Genomic DNA, 14736 nt, shown 5'->3' on the forward strand with positions numbered 1-14736 from the left:
GTACGTGACATTAGTGTGTAATTACAGTAGATTTGATTTTTCGACATCTCAATTCTCACTGCTGTTGCTTTTTGTTGGATGTTTTGTTTGTTTCATCATAAGCATTTCATATGCTGTAACAATCTCTGCTCCAAGAAAAGTCTGAATTTAATCACTGCAAAAATTACATTATTTTAAAATTCTTGTTGTACTGTCTAATTTTATCAGCTTTAGTCTTGAGCATGACCCCTTTTTTTATGCTGAAATTTCAATGCGGATCATCAAGAATGAGATTACCATACTGGGCTCAGGTTAACAACCACCACATCCGGTGCTGTTGGCCAACAGAGTTGCAGTGGAAACTTGGTAGTGTTGACCAAAGACAAAAGACAAAAGTAAGAAGAACGATGGAAGATGTTTTTGCAGAAAGTGAGTGAGAAGGAAAGGTAGCAGTGTGGGTGTGACAATAGAGACTTTATACAGGAAGATGGAAAGAGCTGGCTGATATGATGGATAGATGACATAACTGTAGAGGTATGGAGGTATGGAGATGGACAGTGGACTTTTTAAACAACTTTAACACAATCTGGAAACGTGAGAGGACGCCTGAGGAACAGGAAAGAAGTGTGCTGGTGCTGATTGTCAAGAGCACAGCGCTGTACATCACCGTCTTCGCTAGGGATAAGTTTCATGAGCCATGCCATGAAGATATGGGAAAGAGCTGTTGAAGCTCAGTTAAGACGAGAGGTGATGATCAGCAAGCAGTAGTATAGTTTTCTTCCAAGAAAGAGCACTATAGATGGGCTGTTTGTTTTGAGAGAGCTGATGGAGAAGTGAAGATCAGAAGAAGCTTTACTGTGTTTTTGTGGACGTAGGGTAAGAATATGATGATGTACTGCACGAGGAAGAGGAAGGATAGCGGGGCAATGGGCAATGGATGTTCAACCTGCCAGGCAGGAGGAAAAGAGGAAGACGTCAGAGGTGGTTCATAAATTTAGTGAAGTAGAAAACCTGTCACATGTGGCAGGGGAGTGTGGTGGAGAAGAAAATGACTGAAACAATAACATCATACAGTTGCTGCAGATTTGTTGGCTTATGTGTTTCAGTTGGGAAAATGGAGAAGTCACAGTATATGTCATGTTGAAACACCCGGGAAAGTGAAAATGTGCAGCTAGGCATTTTTACTTTTCACTAGAAGTTTGTGGCCTTTCTGGTACTTCTGCATATTTGTGCTTAAGCTGCATTATCAGCTGCTTAACATATTTAACTACTTTTATCTGATTTAAGTTCAGTCTGAACTTTGATCATTGACGGCTCTCTTCTATAATTTCTAATTCCCACTCTAGAACCACATCCACACATTTTCATTAAAAACACTGTTGCTGTTGCCAAAGCCTAGCACATGTACAACTCCAAATATACTGGGCCCAATACTGGAATCAATGATGTCAGTACACATGAGAGGGGCAACAAAATCTACCAGTAACTGGCACATGAAGTCCATAAATCCTGTAGATTTTCCTCATTGAAATTGCAAAACATGCTCTGGATCCTGTCATGGAAAATATGTGTGTTTAGATTTTTTTTTGTAAAATAACCTCAGGCACAGACCCCTCTATTGAGTGAACATTTTTGAGCATTATTTCATTGTTTCATTAGAAAATGGTTTCATTATGTTATTGGTGCCCTGGAACCTTTATCTATTTTCTGAAAGCTCGAGGCGATCCCAAACTTTTGAACAACAGTGTGTGACGCAAGTACAAGAACAAGGATGTTGCAAAATAATCAGTAACAAAAAAAAAAAAAAATCTGCATTACTGTGTTAGAAAGTTAGGTCATGACTGGAAGTGGAACACAGATGCCTGGGAACAAACCACTGGGTCGTGAATAGACAGAGTTGAAGAGGAATATGAGATAAATTTTAATGTTTGGTTTGGTGTGATTCAGCTGAGAGATGAGATGCATTGATAAAAACAAATAGAAATATAATTAATAGCAGCTTTTGTTTCAGGAAAAAGGCAACTGCTTTGTCCGGATCCTCAGGTAACACTTTTCTTTCTTTTATTTATGAAAAGCACAGTTAGAAATGACCATCTGTTACAGACAAAAAGAGGAACTCAATTGTAAGATCACTTTTCAGTATAAATCCCCACCTGATCTAACAAATAAATGGTGTCTGCTAGAGACTTTACTTCTAGTATTTCTTCAGAGTCTACAAATTGTGCATATTGCTTCTCACCATTTAAGGAAGAAACCTGGAAAAATATTGTTTTAAAGCCTTTGACTCTCACTGACCAGATTCCACAGGGAAAAAAGAGATAGACTTAGCTTATTTCTGAAGAAAGAGTCCTAATGGAATATACTTACAGTAATAACTAATAACTAGGAACTAGAAAGGACTAAATATTGTTTGTTCTCAACAGATATCATCTTTCTTAACCAGAATAATGAAAACAAGTGTTTTCCTTCTGCTGCTCCTCTTAAGAACGAGTTCGACTTCCACTTATCGTAAGTGTGACATGAGAGTAATGTCTTAAATGTTAAAAATGGCGTATCAACATCATACAAAGATGTCCTTTAGCAACAGTCCTTGCCTCAGTAGCTATGAAAATGCCTGCTGCCAAGAGATAATACTCCTGATTTAAAAATCCACAAATGCTTAAGTGGGGGGTTATCACACAAGTCAAAGATTTACATAATGCTAATTAACATGAGGCCATAATGACAAACAAAAAATCACCTATGAGATTGGAAAGTTGTGCAGATGATCTACTAATGTGTGAAAAATGCTGGTGCAGACAGTTTATTTCTATAATATAGCAAAGTACAAAGTACAGGTATTTTCTGTATGTTTTTAATCGCCAGTAAAAAAGACAGGCAATGGGAAAGGAATTTATGCATTCTGATACAGGAGTGAAAAATGAAATCAGAAATCCATGGAAACTATGAGAAATCAGACTACATGCAGATTTAATCCACAGAAGGGTTACGCTATTGCAAACGACTCAACTGAAAACTTTGCAAATCAACAAACTAACTGCATGCGTAGAGGAAAACAGAATATTATTCACTGACACATTCAGAGTGGTCTGCTTGTAGGAGTCTTGTAAAATAGTTATACTGACATGCTTGTTCAAAATACATTATAATATCAAATAATGTATCTTTATCATTTGACTGTCTGGACTGCTTAAAGTATTGGTGTTATTTTCTCCAAGACGACTAGTTTTGGACTTTCACAACTCTGGCAGCAAGTGCCTATAAGTAATTCATATACAGTATATTTTGGTTTTTAGAATTGTGTTCTGCATAAAAGTTTGCGGTTTATATTGTCCTGCTGTAAAAGCTAGACTGACCTTTCTGAAGGTCATACTACAAAACAAACCTGTCTTGCATAAGCTAACTCAGAAAGGAAATAATTATAATACTTTATTAATTCCAGTAGAAATTAGGTCACATAAATAAATACCTCATAACTCATGTGCAACAACTTAGATTAGATACTTGGGCAGTTTTGCTGTCTGTTTGAATGTCTTTCCTATTATTTTATCTTATTTCTGTGACTCCCTAATTCACAGAAAATGTGGCCTTGCGTGGTACAGCAGCCCAGTCGATCTCTGAGAACCACGTCCTCTCAGCTGCCCACAATGCAATTGATGGAAACCGTAACTCTGACTTCAGGGCGGGATCGTGCACGCTCACTAGTGCACAGAACCGTCCCTGGTGGAGAGTGGACCTGCTTCAGTCCTACATCATCACTTCTGTCACCATCACCAACAGAGGAGACTGCTGTCATGAAAGGCTCAACGGGCTAAAGATCCACATAGGCAACTCTTTGAACAACGAAGGTTTAGGAAACCCAAAGTTAGTACAAATAAAGAAAAAAATACCATCAATTTATACAGAGAGATTTTTTATCTTTTATTTAGCCTTTTTCTGTTTCTCTTGGTGTTAGCGATCTTGGCTTACCTCTGTCTTTCAAACTGGATCAGTGATAGCAGTAGAGGTTGTTCCTTTGTTTGTCAGTTTTGAGAAAAGGGTTTATATCTCTGGACATGTGGTTATAGTTAAATCAAATATTGATAGTCTGAAAGCTGACAGTCAACGGTTTTGAAGGCTCAACATCTGTTACTTCATTTGCCATCATTTTTGCTCTATAACTTCCGGCTGCTTGCTACAGATATACCACTACTTAAAAATACATCTGAGCAGTATAAAGTCTGATTTGCTCTAAAGTTTGGCCCACAATTTGTTGGATTGACACAATTTTTGTGTCAGTCAAACCAATTTTGGAATTGATTTAAAACAGCTAATTGATATGTCAATGAAGTTAAAGCTTCCAGATTTAATTCAAGGGAATAAGTGTATGTGAATTATAACGATTTTTAAACACACATTTTCAAAGTCTCATAAGTTAAAGCTTGGCATGCAGTTTTATGGCCAGGTTAGGCCTGTTCCCCGAGACTCCCTGAGGCTTTTTGTAGTAATTTTAAATATAAGACCGAAAACCATATTATCTGAAAATATACTGGAGGCAATCTGATGGTATAGGCAGTGTATGACTGAGAGTGTTTGAAGATGTTACTGCCATTTGAAGCAGCTGGATGAATCTTGAGGCATACAGGGTACAGAACTGCAGAACTCGTCAGATTCAGCTAAATACTGTAAAACTTACTGGACACTGTCCAAATGGACAGTGAAAAACTGAAGGCAGATAGACCCAGAAACAAGCAGCAACTGAAGGTAGCTGCAGTAAAGGCCTAGCAGAACATCTCAGGCAACTAAACAGCACTTGTTGATGTCCATGGGTTGTAGACGTCAAGCAGTTGTTCATTGTAAGGGGTTAAAAACAATCCTTACTTTTAAAATTATGTTAGTTTTAATTTATTTTTAATTTTTAGCCTGTGATAATATATGTATTAAGACAGATGTAATTCCTAAACAACGATGTAATTTTAATCTTAAATCCCTTGAACCAAAGCTGAAAGCTGCATATCATTTGATTTAAAAACCTACAAAATGTCCAACAACTTATGGAACCAACTGTATTACTGACAATCACATGTTCTAATATGTTACCCTGGTAAGCTACACACAAGGACACTAAAGCTATATATCCTATATTTCTCTCTCACACACTTTTTGTTAGGGTTGGTGAAATTTCTGAAGTTGGTGCTGGCATATCCTTCAGTGTGACTTTCACTGATCGAGCAGAGGGGCGCTATGTTATATTGACTCTGCCTGGTTCAAGAAAGATTCTCACACTCTGTGAAGTGGAAGTCTATGGATACCGTTCTCCAACTGGTAAGAATATGAGCTATTACATAAATGTGGACAGTATGCAGCCTTACAGCCAAATTCGTAGGAATCCCAGTGATGCTAGTCTTATTAGTTTAAGAAAGAAAAAATTGTCTTAGGTAATATTGTTGGAATAGATAACATACATTTTCACTGCTATGCAGATGACACCCAATTATATTTATCTAGAACCCAGATAACAAAATGAATTTGTTAAGTTATATCCAATAGACATACTGTGCTGAATGATCTGTAATATTGTTCTCGGCCGGAAGTTTATAAACATGTTGCCTAACCAGGTGCTTACTGTGGACTGTATTACTTTTGTCTCCAGTAACACTGAGGTATATTTAAGTCATTTTTGACCAGGATATGTTCATAAATGTGCATATTAAACAAATATGTAAGACTACGTTCTGTCATCTGCACAGTATTGGTAAAATTAGAAACATTTAGTCTCAGAAAGATGTTGAAAACCAGTCCATACTTTTTAGTATTCCAATTACTTATTATCAAATTGTTCTAAAAGATCCCTGAAGAGTCTTCAGTTGATCCAAAACACTAGTACTCAAGAAGGGACTCAAAAGAGAGATGATATTTTTCTATATTAACTTCTCATCATTGGTTTCCTGTTAAATTCAAGATTGAATTAAGAATCTTCTCACGAACGAAGTCTGGAATGATCAGACCCCATCACATCTTAGAGCACTTTCATCTCCAAGTGTGGGCTTATTTCAGTTTTGGAGTATTTGTAAGTTGGGTTACATTCTCCGAGAGGTTTATTTGGGGTTTTCTTGTACTTTTCAGTTTTCCCAGTTTAGTTTTCCACAGCCAGTTTTTCTTTTCTATTTTTGTTATCTGCTTCAGTACCTGTTCTTATCATCTTCCTTAATAAACCGTTATAGTTATAGTTATAAATTGTTATAGTTTTGTCTCTCTGTGGTCTGCGTTTGGGTCCTCACGAAATCACATCTTCCTTGACATTACAAAGGTAAAATAGAAAGAGCCCTGGGGTATGAAACCCAAATATCAAGCTGGTCTACACTCAGGCTGCTGGGGATTTGGGCTAGGAGATATGAGGAAATTAAAACATCACTATATGCTTAAATAACCTCAAAAACAAATCTTATTTTCAAAAATGTGATCACCTCAAATTACAGAAACAAAAGTCTAGATAGTGACTATAAAACGACTGACCAAGAACAGCCACAGGTATCACAGCTGGTTTATGTTTTCTTGGGTGTGGGGAGACGTTGACATGCGGAGTTTAAAACAGCCTTTTTGTAGTGGATGACTTTTCAGCTGGTGGAATAAATTCATGGTACTACAGCCTTTTGCGGCAAAAGTTTTTACAGCATGTTTTGCAAATTACTGCATTTTGCTCGACCTCTTTGTGAAACCCAAACGACAGGGAGTCTCATTCCCTCGCTTGTCTGAAACTCCCACTGCTGGCATATTTTTCCCTATCAGGTAGTATGAAAACATGCATGCTCAGCGTGTGACTTTGATATTATCTCTAACACAGTTAGTGCTTTGTCCTCTTTCTTAATCATAGTCTCTATATGCTGTTCTTTTTTGTGTTTTGGTGCTCACCACACCAAGAAGAGCAAATCACTGCACCTGCACTGCAGTCTAGTTCTGCTGGAGGTCCTGTTAAACAGAAGTTCTTCCTTTCACCATTACCAAGTGCTATTATAGGGGATCACCTGATCATTGGGAATTGATCTCAAATACTTAACCTTGGAACAGAAAAGAAATAATACATTGAAAAAGTCAATCAAATGGCATGCATTTCTTCAAGACTAACTGTAACTGTTAACAGCAAACACATGCAGATGTTGACAGTTATTTTTATCAGTTTATTCCTTTTGCAGGAGACAATCTTGCACTTGAAGGAAAAGCCACACAGTCATCGTTGTATGGATTTGGATTTGCATACAATGCCATCGATGGAAATCGTAACAGCAAGTGGGAAGAGGGCTCCTGCACTCACACAAACAACAACATCAGCCCCTGGTGGCGTCTTAATTTGCGCAAAACCCATAAAGTGTTTTCTGTTAAAATTGTCAACATTGACTCCAACCCCGAACGGCTCAACGGAGCTGAGATTCGCATTGGAGATTCCCTTGACAACCATGGCAACAACAACCCCAGGTAGTTTAAATACTGTTGACTTTTGAAGTCTGTTAAAATCTGTAAAAACACCTGGCAAGTTGCTCCCAGTACCGATGCCAGTTTCACAGACTTTGTGGAAACAACAGAAAAGCCGTTCAGTCTCACAAATGGCAGAAACTCCTTTTATAATATAATTTTAATTGCCATGATGAGAATGGTGGTGTAGACTTGTTTTACTATTTTAGCTCTACCCAAATGTAGAAACTACCCAAAACAAAACACAAAAACATGCATGTGTAGTCCTCCAACAAACCTGAACTGAAAAGTGTATATAGCTCTCAAAATCCCTGTGTGTTTTTTAATTTGAGACATTTTTTAAAATACAAAACTTGCTAACCTTTTTGTTTCATCTGCCAGGTGTGCAGTGATCACAAACATCGCAGGAGGTGCTGTTGCTAATTTCACATGCAATGGAATGGACGGCCGCTATGTGAACATTGTCATCCCGGCCCGAGAAGAGTTCCTTAGTCTGTGTGAAGTTGAAGTGTATGGATCTAAACTTGATTAGGTTCATAACATTCAACTTTTACACATGATCATATGAACCAAAACTCATCTGTCACTTGCTAATCACTCATCTATCTATCTATCTATCTATCTATAACTGAATTCCCACACATCTCATTTTAAGTTTTTCTGTGACTGCATGATGAGACTTTAGGATAGAGGACTGAAAATACTTTGTAAGATAAATACAGACAATATAAGAGCAAAATCAGATAAACATGTATACAACATGCACATTGTGATAGATGTCTGGAAATGTTTTCACTCCAGCTCCTAATTTTTTTTCCTACCATAAGCAATTGATGGATTGTCATTGTACCTGCTGAAGAAAGAAAAAGCTGTATGTAATGATTATTGAAATACAATAAAACCATTTAAAACCTTTCTTTTCATTTTATTATTTATTTGTCATTTAGACAATTTTCTACATTTTAAAAATAATAACTGCTGTTTTTATTTTCTAAGTATTACTAATGTGTGCTGTATTTAAAAGGTGTGGGGAGAAATTTAACATAATTTCATTTAGACGTTTAATACTAGAATGTCAAAGTGCTTCCATGTTTCTATGCTAGCTGACAAGTGCAATGGCGTGTCCAGCGGGGTGGCCTGGGGGGGCACAGGCCACCCCCCCCCCCAACCAGACTGGCCACCCCAGGTGCCACCCCAAAGGTAAAACAATAAAATTCAATCAAATATCAAATGTACGATTATGTTTTCACGGTGAAGCTCAGATATCCGAGTGTAAGTGAATGCAGCATCGGCTTCTGCGCTATGTGCATCACGTTAGCAAAGGTAGGAGAGCCAAGCGCGAAAGACGGCACTACAGTATGAGTTATACAACATTTTAATGTTTAATTTAAAAAAAAAGGGACTGGTGGTTTTATGCTATATTTATTTTTATTATTATTATATTTTAGAATTTTTATTTTTAAAGTTATAGTTATTGAGAGCATCGTTACAGTCCATTCATGTGGTGACACTGAACTGTGTAATACTTACCCAAGCACAGAGTGAGGTAACGACATGCAAATATTTTGATAGGCCTTCATGTTGACTCAACTGTTAAGTACAAAGTTCAGTAATCAACAAAATGCTGACTTTTTGAATTATACGGAAAACCAAAAAAACATAACCTGTAGAAAAAGGTGTAACTGTACAACATCACAATGACAACCGGAAATATTGTTACAGTGTACAACACAACTAATATCGGTCTTTTGATGATGTGTTTAAATTGTGGAAGACAAAAGAGATGTAAAAAGATAAAAGACTTAACGCAGTAATTTCCAGTCAAATAGCACTGTGAGACCTGAATGTGCATTAATGCTCTGTAACATGTTTGCAAGACTATCATTTGATATGACTGGAGGGTGTTGATGACTAATGTGACTTAAAATGACCGACTCCTCCTCCAGAGATTTGACTGCGAGTCGACTCCTTGATCTCAATGAAGAAGTTGTTTGTTCCACAGATGACCATTTTCTACAGTCATTGGTTCTGACCAAGAATAAATCATTTTCTGTTACTTCTGCCAGGATGCTTGTTTTCCTTTTTTTCCCAGCAGGTAATCTAGCAGATTTTTAGTGTCTTTCCTCACGGTCCCTCTTCTTTTTTTCAACTTCTCTTGTCTACATCTTTCACTTTCCTATCCCTCGGTCATGTCTCTTCCAATTGTAATAACTTAAAAGTAAAAAATAAATTAGTAATAAAGTTCAATCAAGTGGAGCAGTATGGCAAAACCGTAATGATCCACTCGGGAAAACGAAGTCAAATAGTAATATTAAACACGAAAGTGCATTATATAAACATTGTCAAAACATTTCAAGGTGTCCAAAGGTGATAAGTGGTGGGAGTAAACTCTGTAATGTAATGCGATTGGATAGTGTCCATGCTGAATATGGCATTTAAAGTAAATAGTAATGATAAGCTTTGCCTTGCCTGAGAGTTGACTCTGTTTTTGATTACGTGAACAAATTCAGGGTAAGAATTAACATTTTTATTTCAGTCATCTTACATTTTTCAACAATTCACTGTATTAAGGAACTCTTTGACAGATTTGCACTTGACTGTGCATGTATTCAGTTTTTGTACTCCAGTACCTGCACATTTGGAAAAACCTAAATTACCTAACCTAAATCTTTTTTTTATCTTCTTTGTATCAACCAGAATTATGAGCTTCAGTAGAGCATCTCTTTTGCTCCTCTTTGTGCAGATGTCCTCAGTCTTCACTTACCGTAAGTACGATGTACAAATACCAGCACATTAGGATCAATTATAAAAGATCACTAGATGCAGCAGTATTATTTTTAACTGTAAAACAAATGTGAATGTACATAAAAATGGCATGCTGATCCAATCATAGTAGAATTAAAAAAAAATAAAAGTGGACATCCTAACTGTATAAAAAAAGATCACCAAAGTTAATGACATGTATTGATTGTGCAAATTTCATGGCGTTCCATCCAATACGTGTTAAGTCAAATCTGTAAAAAACAAAAAAAACAAAAAAAAAACAAAAACAACAAAATATTAACCTTCTGAAGATGATGCACAAAAGCTAAGCAATAATCAAAATGAACTGATCGAGAAAGTCATGTGTGTTGTTACTACTTGGAACCCTAAAGGCTCAACTTTCATGTCAAGCTAATGATCGTAGGTTGAACACACAGGTTTTTGGATGATATCAATTCCTCCAAAGGAAAAACAAAGCTGATGAAAATATGTTTATATCTTTTACAGAAAATGTGGCTTTACGTGGAAAAGCCACGCAGTCACGTCTAATCGACCCGGGAGAGTGGGATGGATTTGCAGCAGCGAGTAATGCTATCGATGGAAACCGTAAATCTCGCTTTAATTATGGATCATGCAGTCACACTGCAACAGAGGCAAACCCCTGGTGGAGAGTAGACTTGCTGGAGTCCTATATAATCACCTCCATGATCATCACCAATCGAGAAGACTGTTGCGAAGAAAGGATCAATGGAGCAGAGATTCATATTGGCAACAATTTACAAGACAATGGTGCTGCAAACCCACAGTGAGTCACTGATAATTTCCAGTGTATTCAGTATTTATCTGAAACTTTTCTGTATAACAGAAAGACTTGAGACTACAGGCTTCTTCCTCTCTTTTAGGGTTGCTATAATTTCTTCAATTCCTGCAGGGAGCTCACACACCATAACTTTCAGTAATCGTGTGGAGGGACGTTATGTCACTGTGCTTTTACCAGGTTCAGACAGAATTCTTACACTCTGTGAAGTGGAGGTTTATGGGTATCATGCCCCAACTGGTAAGAAATTAAACAACACCCTTTTCTTTCTCACCATACTTTTTTGTAATTTTGACTTTACCACTAATCTATCTCAAATAAGATGTGACTGAAGTACAGACTTTCATCTTAAGAGTTTTATCAAAAGTATTACATTAAATGTTTATGAATTACAACCTTTTTTATAAAGAGTCCTCCATTTTTTCAGGAGTCATTAGCCCAGTCAGAAATCCAGCATCAGTCTGCACTCCACGAGTTCTCTGTGAAGTGGCATAAACAAATGTGAATAGTTTGAGAGAAGAGAGAAAAAAAAAATATGAGACTTAAGTCTTTCACAAATGTAATTTTTCTTCACCACCCAAAAAACATCTGTGTTACACACTCCATGAGTCCCCCAAAGTGCCAGCAGACCATACCACAAACAAGACAGATATTTAAATATCAGTAATTAATTTATACCATTAACGTAATGGTATGGGAACAACATGAAAAGAAGCAAACTGACATCAGGGACTAAAACAATAAACAGAAAGCCCCACTATTGCTAGAAAGAAAAGAAAAACTAAACCATAATTTGAAACAAAAATACAAAGCTCCGCGGTTGGCCGCTAAACAGAAGATAACTTGGACAAATCAAGTTGCATCGAACCACTACCAAGTTTCCATTAACCTACAAATAACGTTACCAAATACACCAGAATAGATCCAGCCAGGTCCAACAAACCACTTTCACTTAAAGCAGAAAAATGGCACTGATCAATCAACTACACATAATTAGATAATTTATATGCAGATACAGTGGCTTGCAAAAGTATTCGGCCCCCTTGAACTTTTCCACATTTTGTCACATTACAGCCACAAACATGAATCAGTTTTATTGGAATTCCACGTGAAAGACCAACACAAAGTGGTGCACACGTGAGAAGTGGAACGAAAATCATACATGATTCCAAACATTTTTTGCAAATAACTGAAAAGTGGGGTGTGTGTAATTATTCTGCACCCTGAGGCAATACTTTGTAGAACAACCTTTTGCTGCAATTACAGCTGCCAGTCTTTTAGGGTCTGTCTCTACCAGCTTTGCACATCTAGAGACTGAAATTCTTGCCCATTCTTCTTCAGCAGTTTTCAGATCTTGCCACAGATTCTCGATTGGATTTAGATCTGGACTTTGACTGGGCCATTCTAACACATGGATATGTTTTGTTTTAAAACCATTTCATTGTTGCCCCGGCTTTATGTTTAGGGTCGTTGTCCTGCTGGAAGGTGAACCTCCGCCCCAGTCTCAAGTCTTTTGCAGACTCCAAGAGGTTTTCTTCCAAGGTTGCCCTGTATTTGGCTCCATCCATCTTCCCATCAACTCTGACCAGCTTCCCTGTCCCTGCTGAAGAGAAGCACGCCCAGAACTTTGTGCAGTGCACGACTAATAGTTGTCCTATGGACAGATTTCCCCCACCTGAGCTGTAGATCTCTGCAGCTCGTCCAGAGTCACCATGGGCCTCTTGGCTGCATTTCTGATCAGCGCTCTCCTTGTTCGGCCTGTGAGTTTAGGTGGACGGCCTTGTCTTGGTAGGTTTACAGTTGTGCCATACTCCTTCCATTTCTGAATGATCACTTGAACAGTGCTCTGTGGGATGTTCAAGGCTTGGGAAATCTTTTTGTAGCCTAAGCCTGCTTTAAATGTCTCAATAACTTTATCCCTGACCTGTCTGGTGTGTTCTTTGGACTTCATGGTGTTGTTGCTCCCAATATTCTCTTAGACAACCTCTGAGGCCGTCACAGAGCAGCTGTATTTGTACTGACATTAGATTACACACAGGTGGACTCTATTTAGTCATTAGCACTCATCAGGCAATGTCTATGGGCAGCTGACTGCACCCCACTTTTCAGTTATTTGTAAAAAATGTTTGAAATCATGTATGATTTTCGTTCCACTTCTCACGTGTACACCACTTTGTGTTGGTCTTTCACGAGGAATTCCAATAAAATTGATTCATGTTTGTGGCTGTAATGTGACAAAATGTGGGAAAGTTCAAGGAGGCCGAATACTTTTGCAAGCCACTATAGTCACTGCTGAACTGCACTCTGGAAAACTGAGGAAGCGAGCAGCTCTCTTCCAGGAAGATGCCAAAAAGTGTAACCATTAAACTGTTGAGAAAAAATTTAAAAAAAAAAACAAGTACGGCACAGTTTTTAAAATTTCAGTTGGCTCCACAAACCCCCCCCCCCCCAAAAAAAACAAAAGTTGTGAGAGCTTGTTTAAAGGTCTCTGCGTTGATCATCTCATCCATTCAAGTAAACTGTCTTGATGTGTCTGTGATGAGAACATAAATCCCTCAACCATATTTTGCAGGAGAGAACCTTGCACTCCAAGGAAAAGCCACGCAGTCATCAGTGCAGACCTTAGGGCTTGCATATAACGCCATAGATGGAAATCGTAACAGCGACCCAGAAAAAGGATCCTGCACTCAGACAAGCTATGACAACATCCCCTGGTGGCGACTTGACCTGCGCAAAACACACAAAGTGTTTTCTGTTAAGATAGTCAACTCTGATTCTGACCCAGAACGACTCAACAGGGCTGAGATTCGCATTGGAGACTCTCTTGACAACAATGGCAACAGCAATCCCAGGTACTTTACAGAATAAAAACTGAAAGCATTATAATTTAGCATAATTTAAAGCATTATCAAATTGGACCTCAGTTGGGATTTTTGTCTTTTACCGTCCTGATGGCAGCAGCAGTACATTAATCAATACACTCTGTGACTCCAACCATTAAGCAAAAACATTAATAGATTAAACTTGCCAGCTTTCTCCTTCATGGTCAGCTCCTTGGTGCAGCTCTAAGTGAAATCTGAAGAACCCAGCGTTATTCAAAACCATTACATCAGAGACGTGGTGAAAGTATCCAGGTTAATCAAGTGATTTCTGCTTCCTTTGCCAGGTGTGCTGTGATCACAAGTATCCCTGCAGGCGGCATTCAAGAGTTCCAATGCAACGGGATGGATGGCCGCTACGTTAACGTTGTCATCCCAGGAAGAGAGGAATATCTGAGTCTGTGCGAAGTGGAGGTTTATGGTTCTGTCCTGGATTAGGTGGAAAAATTATTTCACTTACAGAATTTTAACAAATCAAAAGAAATCCATCACTCTATGACAACTGGGGTAGGCCATCATAGGCAGGGGACACAGTGCCAATTTATCAGAATAGAATCAGAAGGCTAATAAAGAGAGACCTGTATTCCAATCTGAGCATCACACACTGACTTTGTGTAAACAACAGCTAAAGAACAGTTAGCTAAAGGCAGTTACTCACGAGACATTCAGCCTCACCATTACAACCAAACAAGTGTTGTGAGCAGGTCAGTGGGCGAGTTTCTCCCAATGCTGTCAGGACATATTTGATGTGACTCTTGAATGTCTACAAAGGCAGTGCAGAGCGCAAAGAAAGCATGACGAATACAGCCAACAAAAAAATAAATGGAAAATACACCAGATTCAAATAAA

At 38.0% G+C, this 14736-nt stretch overlaps 2 protein-coding genes across 2 annotated transcripts; both read left to right on the forward strand.

Moving 5' to 3' along the window:
- The first annotated feature begins 1770 nt into the window (after nt 1-1770).
- On the forward strand, nt 1771-8344 carry LOC120732824 (fucolectin-1-like). Its single transcript, XM_040030672.1, has 6 exons — nt 1771-2022; nt 2403-2487; nt 3558-3843; nt 5129-5283; nt 7152-7431; nt 7810-8344. The coding sequence occupies exons 2-6, from the start codon at nt 2427-2429 to the stop codon at nt 7958-7960; spliced, it is 933 nt and encodes a 310-aa protein (XP_039886606.1). The 5' UTR covers nt 1771-2022; nt 2403-2426; the 3' UTR covers nt 7961-8344.
- Nucleotides 8345-9845: 1501 nt separating this feature from the next.
- LOC120732820 (fucolectin-4-like) lies at nt 9846-14698 on the forward strand. Its single transcript, XM_040030668.1, has 6 exons — nt 9846-9939; nt 10126-10193; nt 10699-10996; nt 11094-11248; nt 13581-13860; nt 14175-14698. Exons 2-6 carry the CDS (start codon nt 10130-10132, stop codon nt 14323-14325), a joined length of 948 nt encoding a protein of 315 aa, XP_039886602.1. The 5' UTR covers nt 9846-9939; nt 10126-10129; the 3' UTR covers nt 14326-14698.
- Nucleotides 14699-14736: the final 38 nt, after the last annotated feature.

This window comes from Simochromis diagramma, unplaced genomic scaffold (assembly GCF_900408965.1).
Source record: "Simochromis diagramma unplaced genomic scaffold, fSimDia1.1 OVJJ01000361.1, whole genome shotgun sequence".
Lineage (NCBI taxonomy): Eukaryota > Metazoa > Chordata > Actinopteri > Cichliformes > Cichlidae > Simochromis > Simochromis diagramma.

Excerpts from the sequence above, each read along its gene's own strand:
- LOC120732824 (XM_040030672.1), top strand. The coding sequence starts at position 2,427 with ATGAAAACAAGTGTTTTCCTTCTGCTGCTCCTCTTAAGAACGAGTTCG. Across the intron at positions 3,844-5,128 it reads GAAGGTTTAGGAAACCCAAA|GGTTGGTGAAATTTCTGAAG; the intron begins GTTAGTACAAAT and ends ACTTTTTGTTAG. Across the intron at positions 7,432-7,809 it reads CATGGCAACAACAACCCCAG|GTGTGCAGTGATCACAAACA; the intron begins GTAGTTTAAATA and ends TTCATCTGCCAG.
- LOC120732820 (XM_040030668.1), top strand. The coding sequence starts at position 10,130 with ATGAGCTTCAGTAGAGCATCTCTTTTGCTCCTCTTTGTGCAGATGTCC. Across the intron at positions 10,997-11,093 it reads AATGGTGCTGCAAACCCACA|GGTTGCTATAATTTCTTCAA; the intron begins GTGAGTCACTGA and ends CCTCTCTTTTAG. Across the intron at positions 13,861-14,174 it reads AATGGCAACAGCAATCCCAG|GTGTGCTGTGATCACAAGTA; the intron begins GTACTTTACAGA and ends TTCCTTTGCCAG.